The sequence below is a fragment of the Notothenia rossii genome (assembly GCF_949606895.1).
Source record: "Notothenia rossii genome assembly, chromosome: 10".
NCBI classification, from domain to species: domain Eukaryota; kingdom Metazoa; phylum Chordata; class Actinopteri; order Perciformes; family Nototheniidae; genus Notothenia; species Notothenia rossii.
In genome coordinates this window covers 16125873-16148775 of record NC_136908.1, presented here as the reverse complement: position 1 = coordinate 16148775, position 22903 = coordinate 16125873, and the positions used below count along the sequence as shown (strand labels likewise).

Sequence of the window (22903 nt, the reverse complement as noted above, 5' to 3'; positions counted from 1 at the left end):
TTAAAATCAATAGGCTCTTTCAGCATCCAAAACTTGGAATGTTTAGACAGCATTTATTCCCCGACATCAGCATAATGAAAATATCACTTCACTATCTTCTCATGCCTGTACTTCAGTGAGATCTTGACCCTGCCCCCTATCTGTGACTGTTATCCAATGAACCATGCTCAGTAAATACAATACTTGTTACAATACAATAACTTTTTTGTAGCAACCCTCCGCTTGTATGCAAATGTCAATTTACCTCTCAATCAATTCTAATTAGATGTTAAGAAGATTTGCAAAGGTTTCACCTGCTGTAGTCATTCATTCGCTCATCTGTGAAACTGTGTTCTTGCTAAGACAGTGTGCTGGGATAATTACTATGCTCTGCAGGCAGATACATCAAATATTTTTTCATTAAAAATAACATAAAGACACCCTTCTAGATCAGGCGCTAGTTTCCTCTCCTCTCTAATTTAAACTTGTTCACTCAGTCTTTGTTGCTCTGTGTTCAGTTCTTTCTCTCCTGATTGTGTCTGAATAGATCAGAAAAAATATTTAGCATGGATGGGGTTTAACAAATACTGAAGGATGAATGTATTAGATATTCTGTTCACGCTCTCCCCTGCATTGTACTCTGCTCTCATTCCTAACCCTACACCCTCATCACCTGGTTGTGAATGTGTGTGTGTGTGTGTGTGTGTGTTTGGTTTGTGTTGCTGTATATGTTCTACTGTACGAGTATATATGTGTCTTTGGACATGTGTGTGTATATCTGTTTTCCTGTGTACATACAGAATTGGATGCCCAAACGTCTGTACAGTATGTGTGTCTAAAGTCACTTTTGTCCTGCTCTGTTTATGTATTTTAACATTTACAAGAGTGTGTTGCTGTCCGTATGTGTGTCTACTTAAAGTTGACAAATCTATCAATCTGTGTGCTTCTTTGAATGTAATGTATGTGCTCAGCTTTGCGTGTGTTTTCCTGCATCTAAGTGTGTGTGTTCGAGTGCATACCAGTGTGTCTATGCATGTGTCAGGTATGAACAATCAGTTTCCTTCCCTGCGGCGCAACCTACCAATCACATCCCTCCATCATCGCTCTTCATTACCTATTCATGAGTTTCTGTGTCTGCAGGGCGGTGATTGGCTCTTAATGAACAACTGACGGCATTATCACTCAACCAATGCTATGGCAACAAAATAAGTCAGTCAGTTCAATAAAAAGGCAGCAGTCAACCACTGGTACGGAAACATTATTCAACCCGAGCAGTGAGACAGTATCCCCTCAGGGAGGCTGACATATTGGATACTGTCGACTGCATGGTACCTTTTGATATGACTCTCGTAAGTCTTCAAACCTCAACGTGATCAACTGCACTCATCTCAAAATGCTCTGTATAATTACAGCCAAGAAACACATCACATTCAGCACATGTGGAATATACTATTAGGTTGTTTTGTGAATAAATCCCCCAGTCTTTTTCCTTGTCAGCTTTAGCTTAAGAACCATTAGTCAGCACAGAGACACCTCAGGGGGTTCATATGAGCTCATAAATCTACCCTTTAATCAACTTTTTACATAATTTTGAAGCTTGTATTTCACAACTGCTGGCTTTTATTTTTCAATCCTTTCTCTGTTGTTGGTATATCAAATAAGCGAGGAAATTACTTGAAAGTAAGTTGATTAATTTAGCCCGTTTGCAAAGACACAAGCTGTATAAGGATTGCTGTTATGTGGTTACAAAACAGCTCATCAGATGTGGAGGATGTCTACAGCACTGACAACTATCCCCACCCACTGATTGCACTCACTAATTGCATATATTAAAACTGCGATTAATAAAATGTAGGCAGAGGTATTTGTTCAGGATTTTAGCCTACATACAATTTGTTTTACAACAACCTTTGCCTAGTCAAGTAAATACCAATGCAAATGTCATGCAGAATACACACTTTCATACATATATTAAACGTGACTGTGTTTTTCAGAAGTCATTTGTATTTGCATTAGCATTGTATAGACAATATTATGTTACTTAAATTAATAGTTTAACATTTTATGGAATACCAACCTCATGTATGTCTGTTAAATATGAAGCTACAGGCAGCAGCTGTTTAGCCTAGCTTAGCATAAGACTGGAAACAGGAGGAAACCATCATCTCTCTCACTTTCAACCAAATCTCAAACTATTGCTTGAAAACTCTGATGATTCAAACTATTTATTCCTCATGAGAATGCGCTTCTTATGTAATATCTCTCATGGACATGACCAGTTGTTTTCAGCTAAATAGCATGTTTCCCATTTTAAATCTAAACTCCTCCAAATGAATCAGAGGCTACAGTTTGATTGTTAATTTGACTGTTCAAGTTTGGAAATAAGACAGAGGAGCATATGTTTGAAGCTGATTTTCTGAACTCCTCCGTGATTTTTTTGGTCCTCAGCCTACATCACATGTTACCATAACCCACAGATTGTATTTGAGTTCTCATGTGGGTATTTCTAAACACCAGCGAGGGACATCTAGCACACAAGCTGGTGAGTTCAACCAAAGTGCACAATGCCTGTCTGCCTGAAACACCTCCTTAGAGGATGTCTCACTGCTGCACATTAGCACTCTTTAGAAATGTGAAATCCAGATGGTATTGCGGTTAACAGGCAAGTAAGACTAAAAATGTTGAGTGAGTCATTTAGCTGTATTCTGCCTAGGGTAGCAGAGTAGGTATAGCTTTTAGTATTGCATTCAGAAAGAAAAATATATATGTTAGTAGTCGTCAGACTCAAAGAGATGCTTTTGTATAACATATGGTACAATGTGTATTTTATTGGAGTAGCTTTTGACTCCCTTACTATTGAACCCTGGTTCCGTTCTTATTTATTCTGGTGCCAGTTAAATATAGTTTTGTGCAATAAATTAAACTTCATAAATATGGTTTACTTAAATGCATCTGCCCTCCCATCTGTTGTTTGATGTTGAGCTGCTGCTTGTATGCTAGAATATTAATACGGGCATATTTCAAGTTGATGCATATTCACCTAGGAGAGGTTTTATGATGTATATTAACAGGGGCTTGATACAGTGAATTAATTTGCGCAGGCGAAAACCAAATTTGACTTTTAACCATTTTTGGCCTAGATTCCCTGATTTGGCTGCCTAAGAGGATTTGCAATCAGGTTTGGAATTCATTTCAAACCTGAACGTAAGACTTTGATCTAGATCACAGCTTTCTATCGCTTGGTAAAAATAACAATAGCATGTTGATGAATCTTATTAATTTCTGTCACTTAGAACAATTACAAATACACGACAACCACACCACAAATATGTATTGTTATACCCTGCCATGTTCTGCTTTATCTTTGTTTGCATTAATGTACACACATTTGAAAAAAGACCAACTAATCTTAGAGGCACTTGAAGATGTATCCATCTGAAATGTCTGCAATGCAGTAAAACAGAAAATACATTCAGTCCAAATGATCCTAGTTTCTTGTGAGATATTTATTAACACAGCTGTCTGTAGTTGCACCAAACAGTTTGTTTAATGACCTGAACATATTTGCATAATCTCTGCTCTTAATTATCATAAATGAAATGCAGTAAAAGACGCTTTTTAGGCGAGAGATACAGATATCAAGCATGTTCCCCCTCATTTTGAATAGCGATGACACCAGTGTCAGGGATAATAATTGGTGTTCTCTGTGTAGGTGGATTGCTGTGAGGTTAGTTCAAGTGTTTTTGCCTTCACTTTATGTGTTTTGACGCAGTCATACGCTGCTGAAATGTATGGTTTGATTGGAGCAAGCTCATAAATGGAGAACTTGGTGTAAGGAAATCTAAACTTATTAAATTAACTTTCCCAACAAAACAGAGCACACTGCCATTGCTGACGTAACTGCAAATGCACACAAGCATTAAACAGCCTCAAATTACACCAAGGCCTAAAGCTAATGTACTTTGAAACCAAACTGTATTCAATGTTGAAATAAATCACCATGTGCTTGTGATCTGGAGGAATCACAGTGGACCTTTCATGTACAAAATCTTGCAGGTTTTTACTTACAGCAATAAAAGGACATGATTTCCCATCCCCTCGGCTTACACAAAGGGACATTCCAGACTCAACCTCAATCAAAAAGAGACATAAATCAAGCCCCAAGGTTTAGCATTTATTTTTGATTTACACTGCCCATGGTGAGATGAAAACCTTGTGTATTACGATACACATTTTATTATGTATTATTTCACTCAGGAGAGACGTGATGTATGGAATACATGTTTATTATCGGGTCACATTATATAAATGAAACATAATGATGACAGTTTATAACAAGTGAATGAAATGGTGTTTGGCGATTAGGCCCAGGTTTTGTAGGATGTCATTCGGGAAGGGAAGAACCGTTTCCGATGAACCCCCCCGGGTCTAGACACTGGTGGTGGTGATAAGTGGTTAGGTCCGGTTGGAAGGGAGAAGGTTGAGCTTGGCCCTGAGTTGGAAGCAGGAGGCGAAGGGGTGGAGGAGGGTTGCGCGTTGACACCTGGAAGACAGCTGATGGAAAAGGGGAGAGCATATATAGAGGGATTAACAGGTGCGATGATTAGGCTTGTGAATGGAGGGAAGTGATAGGTTAGCTGAGGAGTGGGGAGTGGCGCTCCCTATCCTTTAGTGAAGGGAGCGAGTATTGCCATGACGCGCAATACGAAGTGATAGGTCTTCCTGCCTGAACTTGCGCTGAGCTTCATTTCACTCAGGAGAGACGTGATGTATGGAATACATGTTTATTATCGGGTCACATTATATAAATGAAACATAATGATGACAGTTTATAACAAGTGAATGAAATGGTGTTTGGCGATTAGGCCCAGGTTTTGTAGGATGTCATTCGGGAAGGGAAGAACCGTTTCCGATGAACCCCCAAAAGAAGTGAAGGTATGAAGTACTGAACGTGATGAAATCTTACCTTGTGGGATGCAGTGGAAATCTATGGATGAAAAGAGAGGTTAGTACATGTGGGGATTTAGGCATCCTCCCTGGACGTACAGGGCTTCCTGGACGTACAGGGCATCCTGGACATACAGGGCGTCCTGGACATACAGGGCTTCCCGGACGTACGGGGCATCCCGGACGTACGGGGCATCCCGGACATACGGGGCGTCCCGGACATACGGGGCTTCCCGGACATACGGGGCATCCCGGACGTACGGGGCATCCTGGACATACAGGGCGTCCTGGACATACAGGGCTTCCCGGACGTACGGGGCATCCCGGACGAACGGGGCATCCTGGACGTACAGGGCATCCCGGACGTACGGGGCAACCTGACTTCGCAGGGACACATTTTATACAGACCCGAAGGTTACAACCTGGACGTACAGGGTTAGACATGCAAGGATAAACATGAGCCGCGGGGCGAATATACGTGCTGACATGCTAAGAACCACCACCAGTTATATGGATACGTACCAATTTGAAGGTTGGAGAGACCTTTGGATAGCCAGCACGGCACTGGCGTTCGGACGAATGATGAGAAGCGGTTGTTGTAGGGAAGAGGAACAATTACCTTGATTGCGGCAGGTTTGCTGCACCTATCCTGAACGAGCCCTGAAATGCTCTTAAGACACCACCACCAGTTATATGCATGTTTACCAGAGGTAAACTGGAGAGATCTTGGATAGCCGGCACGAGCCGATGCCCGGCGAAGAGGGAGATGTAGACAATGTAATGCGGCTGTTGGCTTGAGTACAATGATGCATGAATATCATACCCTGCTTAAGCCATGTGAGCATGAACCAAATATGAGTGCAATATGAGCAGCATGAAATAATATTTGCTTAGGTAAATGCTGAGACATGACCCATGATATAGGCAGGGCTCAACACTAACTTTTGAAAGTGGTTGCCAGGCTGGCAACCAGGCATCCGCTTTTGGTTGCCAACTGAAAATACGGTTGCCCTTTTTGATACCTTATATTTTAAATAATTAAGATGCTATACAGTTATACATCCACTTAATAATGAACATGTGACACGAGAATGTTCAAATGCTTTACAATAGTAATTAACGCATTTATTTGAACCTAAGTGGTAGTAAACTTGTCCACCCTCAATTGCTGGTATACAAAATACCAGTAGTGCTGCTGTTGTCCTGTCTTCGTAGATCCCTCACAAATGAATTGAGCAAGTCACCAGTTTCTTGATCATCCGTTGTCTCCCTTTCAAATGTGGGTTTTCTTGACCTTTGTGCTGACCCCCACCATAGACCCATTGGCCCTTCAGCATGAAGTCTTGGATTGGCCAGACTAATACATTTCTAATGTTAAATAAATGAAAACCATTCATAGTTAAACATTTGATATTAATTATTGATGCTGTAAATTACCTTTAATATGTCTAACTATATTTAAAATGTGTTACCTTTTTATAGAGTGATTATAATTTAAAGCAACCATTTTCTATGGTAAAGTTTCGTTTTGCACTTTTATTTTGTAGTAATAAGATCGGGACTCTTATTTTGAAGGAACTTTTACCGGAAGTGAATAGAAAACATTCCTCTTTGTTTTTCGTTCGGGTTTTACCTTACGCTCCATCAGTTGAATCACTTTGAACATTCATTGGAGAAGTTGAGGTGTTGGCTGAACTTTTATCACAGTCAAGCAACTTATTTTTGCTTCGCCATTTTGTTGTAAAACAAACACGCGGCGCACCGCGCACGCGAGTAAACGTGCATCGCTTCTGGCTCTGTAATCACGCCATGCACGTGCAATTTAAGTATCAGGTTCCGACTGGTCACAACAATTAAATATCACTCTTAAAAACGAATATGAACATTTATCTATTTTGGGGTGCACGTTTGCTGTCCTTATTTCTTATGTTAAAAACTGGTTGCCACTGATGGCAACCAAAGTCCAAGAAGTGGTTGACATTTCCAAATGGTTGCCAATGGCAACCGTTACTATCGAGCCCTGGTATAGGACTAGCTTAATTAGCAGTTTAATTACGCCACGGTGAGACGTAGATGCTGATGTGCTGGTTGGGTGATTAGACTGTCTTTTATCATCTTACATGAACATCTCTTTCTCCCTGAAAGAAACCCCCAAAAACCACGGATGGGCAGCATCCGTGGCTGTGTGAAGCTTGAAACTGCGGTACTTACTGAGCATTGTGACGGGTAGTAGTTACCCGAACTGCATAACTCATGCTGTAACGCGTTACACCCGACACTGCCTGGAACTCACCTTAACCCTAAACTAAAGCAACGATATTCTCTCTTTTTTTCCTCTCCTTTTTCTTCTTCTCTTTCTCTTTCTTCTTCTTCGTTCTTCTCTTCTTTTGCTTTTCTCTTTCTTCTTCTTTTCTCCTTCTTTCCTTTCTCTCTTTTCTTTCTTCTCTTTTCTTACCTGTTTTAGCGGTGAGGCGCAGGGAAAGGAGGCGAGCCTGCTGTGCGCTGAACCTGCTAGTAGTGATGTTACGTATTGCGCCGAGGCTTCGGAGCGTGTGTCGAGTAATCCCCAATCTTTTTGTGAAGCATGTATCGAGGCTTGTATCATTTTGGGCCAGTGACGTCATCGATGACAAGCGAACCTCGCTGCCTGTCGATACCACGTGACTGCTTCGGGAAGCGATTCATTTGAACCGTTGAGCCACAATGCTCATAATACCCATGGATGTATAACAAAACCATATTATCCCTCCTGTACCCGGGTCCGCTGGTGACACGATGGAATTAAAAGAGCTCAGACCCTCACTTATATAGAGGTCGGAAAATGTCATAAGTATAAATAGATACAGCATAAATAAATGTAGGAATAAAACATGAATAAGTAAATGAATAAATGCAGATAAGATATATCCAGTGTTTTTTGTTTTGTTTGTTTTTTTTGGGTAGATTCAGCGTGTGGGCTGTGGCTCGCTGGAAAGCAGCCGACCCACGACCGCAGGGTTTGCTTATAGAAGCTACAGCTAAATGAGATAATGCAGTTAATAAATGTATTCCTGATATGGTTTAGCCTTCTCAGGCTATAACGTGGTTAAGTTTATGAATAATATTAAGGAATACGAATCCCTCTTTGCAATGTTTACCAGCCTCCTATCGGCTTTTCAATCACAATCGTTCAACTGGAATGAAAACAATATTGTTAACATGAAAATAGGATTTTATGTCCGTTGTTTATTCTAAGGCTTTACTCATTGGAAACTCGGTATGAGATAGAGCGCAACTGTTGAGATTTCCAATTTGCCTGTTTTACACGCTTTGACCAACAGGGGTTTATGTTCAATTGAAGCCCATGATGAAGCCTCATGACATGAACCCTTTGCGAACCAATTGCTGGAAAGCTTCAAAGCTTCATAAGGCTTCATCTCGCCATCACTACCTGCTTGCCACCTAAGACGCACTTAGAGACCAGTACTGCTACTGAGCCGGGAGGAGGAGTAGCTTCGATGAGATGTAGCTTGAGCCCTGCCTGCCTGCAAGAGGGGTTGTGGTTGAAGCCGGAAGTGGGTGAAGCTTCGCAAGCGATGAGGGCCCGTTCCGCGTGAAGGCCGGAAGCGCCGCATTTGAGCGGCCCTGATGCCAGTGATGCCCTCTCGAGAGACTGAAGGCGTGTGTCAATTGTTTGCCTGAAGTAGCTCATTTCCATTAAGCCGGAGGAACTTCCGTGGAGCTCAGTATCCTTGTCTTTTTCTTCCGCATCCGGGTTTGCGGGGTGGCCGGCTAGAACCGCTAGCCAACTGGGGAACGCCCCCTGTAGCTTAATCCGCAAGACTGCGGAGTTGATGGATCAATACCCGGAGCTGGGACGAAGCCCTGCTGCTGCTTGCGCGTTGACACCTGGAAGACAGCTGATGGAAAAGGGGAGAGCATATATAGAGGGATTAACAGGTGCGATGATTAGGCTTGTGAATGGAGGGAAGTGATAGGTTAGCTGAGGAGTGGGGAGTGGCGCTCCCTATCCTTTAGTGAAGGGAGCGAGTATTGCCATGACGCGCAATACGAAGTGATAGGTCTTCCTGCCTGAACTTGCGCTGAGCTTCATTTCTGTCGTATAAGAAAATGTGTGCAAGTCGAGGTTAATTAAGGAGGGATCACTATAGAATACTAGTCTGAAGAGAGTGTATAAACATACATTTAACTACGTGTATTAAGTACCCAATACATTTCTCATTCAAATAGAGTATGTTTTGTGCAGGGGTCAGTGTCTCTTGCTCCTTGTCATCACATTATTTCACCCACTTTACACAAGATTCATCTTAAGCACATTCATGTTTTTCATATTATGTCAACATGCTAAGTAGAGAACCATTAAAATACATGCATACATTTTTGCAACATTAGGATAATTCTTGGCATAACATGTAATTGAAACACGTCAGATATCATGTAACTGATATATGTGCATGTGTGTATCCTCTGTATAACATTAGGATAATAGGAGCACATTAACTCATCAGCCATTTGTCACGATTCAATGGATTATTTTGGCCATTATGAAACTACGTCTGTCAGCCACCATCAGACATTTATTAAACAGATTTGTCACTGCATTTTGTCATAAAGGACAATATATGTGTGTTTCATTATTTATGTTGGTAATGTACTGAATTATTTTGACACAAAATCAAGTTTGGATGGAGTCGTATTGAAATTACCCCAGGGTCTTTTATTCTTGTATTGTTGTGCGGTTTTTAATACAGTTCTCACCCACTCACTTTGTCTTCCATGGTGTATCTTTGCATACATGCCGAGCTGTAGAAACACGCAGGCCCAACACTGATATAAATTAACTTCCCCTATGTAAGAAAAACTGAGCTCATGCTGACAAGAATCCCTCCGTGATTTAATCTTGATTTACGCTGATTAAAGGCACTATTATTATTTAAAGTATCATTATCTGAATGCTTTGATTAAAGAGAGGCATCATTGCTATTGTATTTAAAGATGCCATTTCCTTTACCAGCTTTTGTTCCGAATATTATGGGGCTTCTAGAAAAACATCTGATGTATGTGTCTGAGTGGCAAAGCAAGACATCTTAGTGTTTCCATTTACAAAAATATGTTGCTATTGTAGAGCTCATTGTTCCTACTTTCTTTCCTCTGTCTGCTACTGTCTTGCTCTTGTTGTCCCTCTCTGGCCCTCTCGCTGTCTGTTCCCACCGTTTTAACATTTCCTTTGCCTTTGTAACTTTCTTTTTTCACTGTAACTTCTTCCTCTCCGCCTTGTGAGGGAGAAGAATCTGCCTTTTTGTATGCCTTCGCTAGATCTTATTTCTTCCACCAAGTTATCCAATCTGCTGTCTGATTTTTCTCTTTTCTGTGTCTGTTCTCCTCCGCAGTGAAGCGATCAGTAGATTTTAAATCTCGGGGCGTTAAATTATTCCCTGGCAAAGACTCCAGCAACAAGTTTTCAATATGTGAGTTCACATCTTAATGTCAATATGGCTAATGAACTAACGTGTGATGGCTTGGACTGATTTTGTTTCTACATTTGCCTTGTTTGTTTTTTTAAATGGCCTCTTAAAAGAGCTGTTGGTTTCCACACTCTGTGCCCTTTTCTATTGACAATGCAGACGAATCACGAGTTGTTTTGCAGACAGCATGTGGTTTCATCAATTCAGACAAACATCGTTTTTTGATACAGAGAAGTGTTGAAACATCCACAGCTTTTATAAGACCAAGCTTCTGCATGCTGCTCGACTGCTTTGTGTTGTTGTTGTTTGATGTTTTGTGTGTGTGTTTGTGTCATGGTGTCTTGGTTTTTGCATGATTCTTCATGGCTTGCTTTGATATATTTTATCGAGGCTTGTTCTGATAAGCTTAATCATGGTTTCTTTTGGCTCGCTTTGGGCTTGTTCAGCGGATGTAAATCAGCTGATGCTATATTGTTTATCGCTCCCTCCAGCCTCTTCTCCTTTATTTCCTCATGTCTCTCTTCTCTGTTCTTTCCGCTCTTATCTTCTGATCACACACTAAACAACAGTTTGTAGACCTTGTCATTAGAGGGCAACAAAGCAATTATTGACATTTTTACAAAACCCCTCTACTATATTGGCCAATGCTAGAGTGAGTGGGTTTTATGTATCTCTTCAATAACTCAAATGTACATTTAAGATTATTTACACACAATATAGGGGTTCACTCTTACACTGAACAAAAATATAAATGCAACACTTTTGTTTTTGCTCCCATTTTTCATGAGATGAACTCAAAGATCTACAACATTTTCTATATACACAAAATAACCATTTCTCTCAAATATTGTTCACAAATCGGAAAAAATCTGTGATAGTGAGCACTTCTCCTTTGTCGAGATAATCCATCCCACCTCACAGGTGTGGCATATCAAGATGCTGATTAGACAGCATGATTATTGCACAGGTGTGCCTTAGGCTGGCCACAATAAAAGGCCACTCTGAAACGTGCAGTTTTGCTTTATTGGGGGGGTCTGGGGGGGTCCGAAAACCAGTCAGTATCTGGTGTGAGGGTTAGGGTTAGGGTAATCTTATGAATCGAGTGGCCCATGGTGGTGGTGGGGTTATGGTATGGGCAGGCGTATGGTATGGGCAGGCGTATGTTATGGACGACGAACACAGGCCCTGATTCACAACATTACCCTAACCCTAACCCTAACCCTCACACCAGATACTGACTGGTTTTCGGACCCCCCCAGACCCCCCCAATAAAGTAAAACTGCACGTTTCAGAGTGGCCTTTCATTGTGGCCAGCCTAAGGCACACCTGTGCAATAATCATGCTGTCTAATCAGCATCTTGATATGCCACACCTGTGAGGTGGGATGGATTATCTCGGCAAAGGAGAAGTTCTCACTATCACAGATTTTTTCAGATTTGTGAACAATATTTGAGAGAAATTGTTATTTTGTGTATATAGAAAATGTTTTAGATCTTTGAGTTCATCTCATGAAAAATGGGAGCAAAAACAAAAGTGTTGCATTTATATTTTTGTTCAGTGTAATAAGAACCAGAAATGGCCTTATTCATTTACTGCTCTTCTTTTGAAACTACTACAATTTCGTCTAACTTTGAGAAATCCAAATGTGTAGCACTTTGGAAACTCTTTAATAAGACATCCTGAAGGGAAATTATCGAGTGTGAGGGCGCCAATGGTTCATAAGTCATTTGACACACCGTACTGCAACAATTCTCACATGAATATTATTCCATTTTGTTCATATCCCTTTCAACGATTAAAACCAAGGAAAATGTTGAAGAAAAATATTACTTTTTAAAAGTGTTATTACATTTTCTTACTGACATTTCACTTATTAAAGCTGTCAGAAATATAAACGTCATCTTAAATTAAATTCCCTCTTTATATCTTTCTTTCTCTTTATTATAGCCCCACCATACTCTCTCTGTGTCTGTATTACACTCTCATACCCTCTCACATTATACTCATAATGGTGCTAACATGTGTGTGCATTTATGTTTCCCACCTAGATTATTCACAAACACTAGACACATGTATTACACAGTCATTTGCATACCCAGATGTTCATACAATATTGAACATGCATAAATGTACATATGTAAACATGCATGCAATTCCTAAGATAGATTTATATTATTTATCTGTTGATCATTATCTGTTTTTGGACATGATTTATTTGTGTGCTTTCTTGGCCAGACCTCCTTTGTAAAAAGGATTGTAATCTAAAGGGATGTATAAATGAAGGTTGAATACACAATAAACGATCACATACTTTGATATATAAGCCAATACATGTCAAAAAAACAAAAAGTTCACAAACATGAAGTGAAGTCATGCTTGTCCATGTAGTTTATTGTTTTGCTTGCTTGTTAATGAAGTTGTTTTGAGCGTACATGTCTGATTTATTTGCTTGTTTTCCTTATTTGCTTGTCCTCTTTGTGTTTGTGCGTGTGTGTTTATGTGCAAATCTCTTAAAAACTGTACGAGCTGAGCTAAGCACAGCACAGAGACACGCTGCATCTCCGATTCATCAGGTTTCCGACAGGTTGGGGAGTCATGGTGGAGGTTTGGTTCGTACATATGCAAACGTGTATGTTAATTAGTCTGGCTCGGATTGGTTCAGATGGTTCAGAATGTGCTTTGCTCAGACTGTTTAACTCTCCAGTGAAGCACAGAACCTGTCTTTGCCTGCCAATGCCTATGTTCTTCTTTTTCGATTCTCTACATCGTGTTTATTTATATGTGCATGGATCTACTGTGTGTGTGTACATACGTGATTATTGTGGGGTTCTGTGTGTGCGCACAGTACTGATACTGCAACCAGTCCCTCTGTTAGAGTGTTAACAGTCCAGATGGTCAAATTAGCTGCTCCAACAAAGCAACAAAGTATCTACTCCAACACACACACACACACACACACACACACACACACACACACACACACACACACACACACACACACACACACACACACACACACACACACACACACACACACACACACACACACACACACACACAGACACACACACACACACACACACACACACACACTCACAGACACACACACATACACACCAACATACACACACCAACCACCTGCTGGGTTTGTTGTTGACTAAACATGGACATGCATGTTAGTCGGATAGCACAGATAGATAGGCAGGCTGCATGAGAGAGGAACCAGTCAGTTATATCACCCGCTTGTTTGTTACCCCTAATTGAGTTCTCTGGCAAAGGCATTTTTGTTAAACATAACATGAAGCTGTACTTGTTTTGCAGTTAGTGCCAGGAAAAACGCATATAAAAGCATTGAATATACCATTTAGGTTACACATTCGCGATAACATATATATTATATTATTTAATATTTCACTGATTTGGTGGTTCTATTTGCAAATCTCATTCCTATGTATGTCCCATTTCCACTTTAATTGCTATTAGTGGAATAATTTTACTTTATGAGCCGAGTTCAGTACAAACAGACTTTTTTTTTTTTTAGATGATGTTAACTGTGACTTATTACTGCAGCAAAAATAACGTCCAGACATAAAAGCTACAGTAGGATAAGCTAAGCATAAAGTTTTCAAGTAAGAATATGAGGCAAAACAAAAATAATGAGACACGACAATATCGTTCATCTCCATTCAAACAACATGAAAGGAATAATGTTCTCCCACAATCAAGCATCACATAATTGAATCACACTAATGAAATAAGTGATCAACAGAATACTTCCACATAGTCGTCTAATTGCTGCTTGAAAAAAAAAAGCTGAATAATATATTCATCAAAGAAGATTAGTTGTATTTCCATCTCATTGGAATATAATAAAATACACCAAAGGGTGTCTTTTTTGCTGTAAAGCTAAAGTAAATAAGCTAAATAAGTTTCCCTTTGAGTTATAGTTACTCACTCAAGACATTGAGAAAAAACGAATGACTGAACAAAAATAATACACATTTTCCAACAGTTGCCCACATTTTACATCCGGATTATTTATTAATTATACCATCATCATGAACTAATTAAAACATTCAAGTGGGGCCTTAAAGGACATTAATGTACCAAAGCTCATAAATATGCTGTAATACTGTCATCATTTTTGTTGTTAGCCAATTTTTAACAAACTGCTCTGTGGAACTTGACACATCCCTTTCAGTAGGAAATTAAAAATAAAAGAACATTGAAAAATATTTTGAATATAAAGTGTGTTTTTAGCTAAATTGGAAAAGCTGTTGGAAGGGAATAAAGTTATGTATGTGTTGGATTATTTAATTTAGCTTACATCAATACTAAGGCACCTTTTTGCCTATTTGCTCACCTACACACAAACACATACACATTGCTCAAAGTTAACCCAACAGCTATGTTCTTCAAAGTTTTCAAAAGTAATGCTTAAAAAAAAAAGTAGACTCCGAATAGGTCTGAGGTTATGGAAATCAACAATTCTATACAGTAGTGTCATTTCAGGAAAGCCAATAAATTATAGCTGTGGGGTTATTTATATAGAGGGAGGAAGTAGAAAGGTGAGTGACAGGTAAAGATTACAAATACCAAAGACAGGTCAGGACAGAAAGAAAAGATAAATACATTTACTCTCAACAGCAGTAATGTATAAGAGAGAGAGACAGAGCACAGATGCATCGTGTTGTGATGTTGCAGTATTTGTACAGGTCCATCTGTTGTCTGTGTGATGTTCGGAGTGTTAATGTCAAGTTTAGTTTCCGTGTTTCTGTGAGAATTAGGATTGTATTTGGAGTGTAGTGATGCTGTCCCTGTCTGCCGATCTCTCTGTCTAACCCGTCTGTCCCTTTATCGCCTGCTCTGTACGTGTTTCTCCTTCCACCTGTTTCTGCCCCCTCTAAAGTGGAAAAGTGACCAGACAGACAGGCAGGCAGGCAGGCAGGCTTCCAAAAACTAAACCAAGAGACGTCTGGTGCAACAACCAGAATGAAAGACAGTTCAGACGTATATCCCTCACGGGAGAGTCTGGTTGCTTTGTCTGTGCCTCATAGTAACTTGTCTGTGCCTGGCTGTCTCTCTGTGTAGTAAATGAAGGAGGTGTGAAACATGCGTCTAACTCCTGCCCTGACCCAGGAGAACCAGAGAATGGAAAGCGGCATGGCACCGATTTCAGGTACAATGTTCACACGAGCATATTTGTATTCACATATAGATACACACACACATAGAGTATAAGCATTTACACAAATATTGTGTCTCTATATTTTTTCTTGTCTGACTCTGTGGCCCCTTTGTGTGTGGATTATGTGTTTGTGTGTGTAGCATTGAGTCTGTGGTGCAGTTCACTTGCGGAGAGGACTATGTTCTTCAGGGCAGTAAAACCATCAGCTGCCAGAGAGTGGCGGAAGTCTTCGCAGCTTGGAGTGACCACAGACCGGTCTGTAAAGGTAAGAAATACAAATGAATTACCGTTACATCTTAGTAACACACTGACAGGTGGAGAAAAAGGCACTATCTGAACTGTGAAGGTAAGAAAACACTAGCAGCAGGGGTGCCCACACTTTTTCCGCTTGGGAGCTACTTTTAAAATGACCAAGTCAAAGTGAACTACCTACAGGGCCCATGCCCAAATTCATGTGGTAAGGCCCTCTGTGTCGCGAGCGGGGGGGGGGGTCGAAGATGCCATAGTAAGGATGGATTTTTTTTTTTTTTTAATGCCTTGGGATCTACCCACACTACCTTCGCGATCGACGTAGTGGGCACCCCTGCACTAGAGCATAACAACTTCTCATGTACACTGGTGTATGTGTTACCTTGAACCTTCTTCAGAAAGAGTTTGTATTTTTGAGTTTGCAGTAGAAAAAAAAAAATCCCAATTTGGTTACAAGCCTCTGGCTATACACTTCTGAATCAAAACACTACATAATCCATGGTTTGCGCCAACATGCTGCAGTTGTATGTGTAAGGTAAACTTCTGCAGCAATGGAGAGTCAGGACTCAGAGAGACACAAGGAGAGTTGGAGCTTTGATGTCAAACACTGATATTTATTACAAGTATACGGCCGGAGAAATTCACATCACAAGTCACACAGCCAGAGATTCTGACTGCACTGGTGGGTTGCCATGTCAAATTTGACCAGCCTATCTCTCGATAGACCTTTTAACTAGTTTACAGAGAGTTAACCCACATATTGGGGGATGGTGGGTAAACACTGGGAACACTGAAGATATCCCCGATTTCTGGAAACACTCAATCACCTGTCTGTGAGGATTAGAAAGCCAGCGTTCTCACAGTCATAAAACCCTCTGTGACCGATAATACAACTGAGACTAAGTGCAGCAGCACATTCCTTAAATGAGATAACAGACGTAAGGGTTGGTGATTAACGTCAACAGGCAGAAGGGTTAAATATCTAGAAGTAAGAAATATTCCCTTACACGATGCTTCTTCCGGGGGAATTATATTAGCGTCTGCCATGGGTTTAATCTCCAACACACACTCTCATCGGCCCACACGCGCATGAACAGAGGGAGCGGGGCAGGGGGAGAGAGAGGGGGACAGGGGGAGAGAGAGAGAGGGACATGGGGGGAGAGAGAGGGCGTTTGTCATGTTAAATGCCAAAGTCGTTTGTCATGTCTGCCTTCACTAGGCTTCACACTCTGGCTGGAGACACATACTTTAACATAAAAACCAATATTCACTGGGTGTGGGTCTTTTTTGTGTGTAAGAGAGAAGGACAGAGAACTTTTTCTCCGAACTAATAATCACAGATATAAAAAAAGTGAGGACCGGGAACAGAAGGATAAGAGGAAGAGGGGCAGAGAACATCTGAAAAATGTCACACCTACTTTCTGCTTAAATTATATCCTTTGCAAAAGTAAAACTCACCATATCCATCACAAGACATTAGCATATGAACACCAGCTAGACTTTTGTGCAGCCGGGTGACATTTCTGAAAAGCAGATTTAAAGTATTATGAACATAACTCCTCGAAGAACATTTCCCCATTTGAATCTTAGTGTAGGACCGAACTTTAAGAGGACACTAAATCAGTCAGACCTGAATGATGGTTTTGTGATGGGATAGTTATTGCTTTAGAAATGAATGCTTTTTTTCTATAGCACCCTGGGAATGGTTTGTGTCCTAGCTTCCTTCACTTGCGTGTCTTCATGAGTCTTAGCTCTTCCCAGCAAGGATATACAAACGCTGGGATCGAGGAGAAGAAGCAGCTAAATCTGAAATCAGTTACTTATGATGTTTTTCAAACTGTGTGCCACATGGTTAAACATATCTCTGTAGGATACTTTGTTTCCTCACTCCATGAGTCTTTGAGGAGACTTCTCTCTCCTCACTCTTCATCTCCCTGCGGTGCATTTAAGGGATCATAGGAAATAGCGGAAGGGAACCTCAAAAGACCCTAACAGATAGCGGAAGGGGAACAATTTCTGGAACTCTGCAGGAGAGAAGGCGTGAGGAAACATAAGTGAGCATGATTTAAAGGAACCAAAACCTTGCTCAGGGACCCGTGTCAGTGCTGAAGCCTGCCACCCGTGGATCCTGCACTCTTGGCTTCTGGGTAAAGGACACAGTCCAACACAAGCATTCAATATTGGAGCGGCCCACAGGGGGACAGACCTTTGTTAAGCTTTTGTTAGGGTGACAGCTCAGATCCTTATTAAGACGGCAGGATGTAACCTGGCCAATGGAGTAAGGATTTGGCAGTGTCACTTGAGCTGTGATTGGTCCCTGCCAATCAACCTTATTAACCAACTCATTATCAGGGATATTATAGTGCAGATACCCTCTGATTGGCTCTTTAAGATTGTTAATGGCTGTTAGGGACTCATCATCACTAAATACGTTTTAATGAGCAATTAAATATAGCGTCTGACATTAATCCAATCAAGTCTCTTACCTGCATGTGATAATGGGCTAAGCCTCCCCAAAGGGAGACTGCAAATGACATTAAAGTCACTGATGTTGTCCCCTGAAACGGAATGGTTGAAAATAATGACATCTATCCCTGGGAGGCAGAGCCATTAGCCCTCCGTCAGCAGAGAACATTGAAGGAAAGTTATACAGACAGAGTGGGACACTTTCACAGATATAGAGTAGCAGGAGTTAAAGTTATTTCTGATTTAAAAAGCATTGCAAGTATTTAAAGCTCAAACAATTGTTCGGTGAGCCACTTTTTTGATAAAGCCCTGACAAAGTGCACCATCCTGCCAGGGGGCCAGAGTGCTGGACTTCGAATCAGGGGGTAGCAAGTTCGAGTCCCACTGCAGTCAGCATGTCGTTGTGTCCCTGGGCAAGACACTTCACCCCAAATTGCTCCTGTAGGGATTGTCCACAGTACTGAATAAGTAAGTCACTTTGGATAAAAGCATCTAACAAATGACATGTAATGTAATGTAATCCTGCTCAATGGTTGTTGCTAAGTAACTAGTGACTGCGCTAGTTGATCTCTGTTATTTTAAGAAACTCAAAGCCCATTGAGGGCACAGTTACTCCAGCATAGTCCCATGGTACAAGCTGTATGACTCAATTAATTCAAGCCTATGCTAAAACAATAGGAAACACATTTCATGATATGCGTTGATCACCGTTGACAAGTTTACCATTTACTATTAATGCTATTAAAGTATCCACAATTGAAGCTTGTTGAAAGAATATTGTTAAAATATAATATTCTGCTCATGCTGCCGAGTACCATTGTTTTGAAGTACAACTCTGTCCTACTTTGGTGAAACACAAGACATTCATCTTCAGAAATCCCAGGATAACCACATTGAGGTTGCTTGAAGGACAGGATTCATGTAACCCTGGAATCATATATTTTTGACAACACTACCACGGCTTTATTTTGAGATATATGCCAAGATCTCCAAAAAAAGACAAAAAAACCACCAAAAAAAAAAAACTTTGTTGCTGTAAACATTGTAAGTATACATGTAAAGCTTGAAATAGGATGTTTCGGTGATGGTGGCTTAGCTTAACAGAAGATAGAGACTGCTTCTCTATTTTAAATAGTGTTGAAAAAATTCAGTTTTCCCTTAGGGACAAAAATCCAATATTTAAATTCTGAATGTAAAAACGCCTCAGAGGCAAGATAGTTGCCAGTGCAAAGATTATATACCATGAGTAGAATCAAGGTAGCAGTTTTCTTAAATGAGTCTGCTCTTACCATTAATTTCATTAGACTTTACTTTCACATCTCTGGGATTTTCTTGGCATGCTCTTTTACAATGAATGCAAGTTAATGTATACGCTATAGGACCACATTCTTAGCACAATACTCTAGTATAAGCATATATGGTGATGTTGGAGCTCAGTAATGGCCAGACATCAACTCATCTTTTGTTCTGTTTTTGATCAGCAGCTTTTTAACCCCTAAGAAAGAACCATTCTAAGATTAAACAGCACCAATAAATGCTACAAAACTTGTTTTAATCTTTTGAAGTTTAACAGACACCAAAAATACCTGATCATGCATAATGCTGCAAAGATTTTATTTCTGAAGGATATGTCAAGTTCAGATACAAGTACAGTGAGTAACTTCATGTACAGTCAAATGTTAGTAAGACTGTGTTTATGTTGACTAAATGGTATTCAACAACATGAGACAGGTGCTACTCACAACTCAAGCATAAGTGGTACAGAGGTTGAGTACCTTTTTTGATAGAAAATATAATTAAGGTATGTTTGAGTTTGCAGTAGAAAAAAAATCCCAATTTGGGTACAAGCCTCTGGCTATACACTTCTGAATCAAAACACTCCATAATCCAAGGTTTGCGCCAACATGCTGCAGTTGTATGCTTCTTCCGGGGGAATTATATTATTGATTAGTTCAGGACCCAAAATTACACCCTTTTTCAAAAAGACTAACACCACTTTGCACCATATCAACATTGCTCAATAAAACAATACATGTGGACAGGGGTACATTTTTCAAAATACACTTTTAGTACTCTGATGAATAACATGCTTTCATTATTCAACTTCCCCGTACTGGTTCTGGTTTTGTGTCTGCGATGGGTTTAATTTGAAGAGGTCTGAGCTCATTTTATTACAAAATGTGTTGGCGAGCAAAATAAAAAATGTATGAACAAAAGATTCAATTTTTGAATGAGTTCAACAGGTACGCTTCTGAGTGATAACATAGCATATTCTGTTATGTTCAGGTTATCAACAAAACAGGTTCTCTGATGCAGTGTCCTTATTTAGCCTGTTTTGTTTAAATCTCTTGAGAAAAAGGTGATGAAAGAAAGGCTGTGTATAGCTCAACATAATTCACATTTGACCTTTACACACAGACCAGCCAATAGCTAAAGTGAATACTCTATAGCATTGGGAGAGAGGCAATCTGTCAGGAAGCATCAAGCCAAATTACTTATTAAAGGGTCAACTCTGTCAAAACACTTAAATACAGCTAAATGTGTCATTTGGAACATAAGTGAGAAAACAAAATAAATGTGTTGTGAAAGTGTGCCCTTTATGTCACAACAGTGAACCAATAAAAAGAGACAGATGCAAATAACAAGAGAGAGACACATAGTGGTATCACTTTGTTAAACACAATAACACAATTCCAAACTAAATAAAAATAAACTAAAACAACTGCAATGAAATAATAGTGTCTACTTCCACCATAATTCATGCTAGAGATAGATGCAGAGAGAGAGAGAGAGAGAGAGAGAGAGAGAGAGAGAGAAAGAGAGAGAGAGTCCATGTGGCACCTTGATTAATGGACAGATGGCAAGGCCATGAAGCCAACTGTGTGTGTGTGTGTGTGTGTGTGTGTGTGTGTGTGTGTGTGTGTGTGTGTGTGTGTGTGTGTGTGTGTGTGTGTGTGTGTGTGTGTGTGTGTGTGTGTGTGTGTGTGTGTGTGTGTGTGTGTGTGTGTGTGTGTGTGTGTGTGTGTGTGTGTGTACCCATTACAGCCCTGACTCTGACCCCATGTACACAGGAACGTTTGCGTTTACGCACCGTACTGTATGCGTTTTCAAAAAAGTCTTCCGTTCACATGCGTTCGATTAATTTAACGTGTCCGTTCACACGACACAGCTGGAAATGCTGGAAACGCTGTAGTACATACGCCAGGCCTGTAAGTGGCGCTGCTGCCGCCACAAAATACACCAAAAGCAGCGAAGAAGACCCTGGAGCATTGGTTGCCATGGTTGCCCTTCTGTTTATTCTCCGCGGTGGACGGCGTGTGCTCCTGCTGTAAAGATGAAAATCACCCACCTCTCCGCCTCTTCCAAGGAACGAGGGAACCGTGCGGCAGAGTTTCCGTTAAAAAAATGTTTCGTCAACACGTCCGTTAAAGTTTAAATCTTACGTACAAAATTAGAAAAGTGCCTGTCAGAGGTCTTCTTTGTTATTTATTGAGCTTTAAGACAAATTGATAAAGACTCTTTATAATAATATAAGAATAATAAACGGAGCCTCTCTTTTCCTCCCCCTCTTCTGACAGCCCAGCAGCTGATCTTCGAACAGGAGACATGGGGAGAGGGAGGCGTGGGGAGAGGGAGACGTGGGGAGAGGGAGGCGGGGCTATTCAATCGTTATCAGGAAATGATCGTAAAGAGGCGTACAGACGGATCCGTTTGACCCCCCAGAGCTTTTCGTTTGCAGATCGATCCACCTTGGGACCCGTTATCGTTTGCGGGTTCTGTTTCTATCGTTTTTTTACGGCCTAGTGTAAACGAAAGGGCTATTCGCAAGAGAAACTATGCAGATACAACCCGTTTCATCCTTGTGTAAACGGGGTCTCAGCAAGAGCCGTTGTTACGCTGTATGCCAGCTTAATGATTTCATCAATCATTCCCCGTGTCCATTGGTCAGTCTATCCTCTCCTGAAGGCAGCCTGTTAGAGCAGTTTGGCCTTCTTGCAGAAGCCTCTGATATTACCCACTGATCTATCGCTGAGTGTGAGCACATTCACTTATGAACAACTTTGAACCTGAAGTGTATTTGACGCATTCATCCGTTTTCTGACTTTTAAATTCATCCAAGCTCAGATTTACTAGACTTGCTGGTACTAACATATTGACACACTCAACAACACACAGGGTACCTTTAATACAAAATGAATCTGATAGCTGGACAAGTAATATTTGTGTACGGAAATAGAAGATACCCCCTAACCCTTCCTGTCTAAATCATGATTTGAAACTTTCATTTTGGCTTACCTGTCCTTTGGTTACACACCATCCTTGTCAAAATTATTGAAACGAGAAATGTCCTTTTATAGCGACAATCCGTTGATAAAATATGTACTTTAATCATTAAGTTATTTGATAAAGAAATGAATACGTAGTTAACGATTTAAATCACCTCACTCTCACAGTCATCATGCACACTATTGATTGATTCCTGAGTTCATACGCTCTGAAGATATTAGGTCTATGCATGGATAGCTTGAACTTTTTTCTCAATGTATAAAGATTACTTGAAACGGGGCATGTTTCAAAACCAAGAGAAAATAATGTATTGGCGAAAAGT

At 40.5% G+C, this 22903-nt stretch overlaps 1 protein-coding gene and 1 long non-coding RNA gene across 7 annotated transcripts in view; one reads left to right on the top strand and one right to left on the bottom strand.

Annotated features, from left to right (window-relative positions):
* Positions 1–22903, top strand: part of csmd3b (CUB and Sushi multiple domains 3b) — a 373567-nt gene that overhangs the window by 216555 nt on the left and 134109 nt on the right. For all 6 annotated transcript variants that reach the window (XM_079656201.1, XM_079656206.1, XM_079656205.1 and 3 more), the window contains 3 exons: positions 10317–10394; positions 15483–15570; positions 15720–15844. In XM_079656201.1, coding sequence (XP_079512327.1) covers positions 10317–10394; positions 15483–15570; positions 15720–15844 — 291 coding nt within the window. The remainder of the gene's footprint in view (positions 1–10316; positions 10395–15482; positions 15571–15719; positions 15845–22903) is intronic.
* On the bottom strand, positions 4250–8148 carry LOC307023145. Its single transcript, XR_013803609.1, has 2 exons — positions 4946–8148; positions 4250–4533 (listed from the first exon to the last, which is right to left on the bottom strand). It is a non-coding gene; the product is annotated as an uncharacterized lncRNA (long non-coding RNA).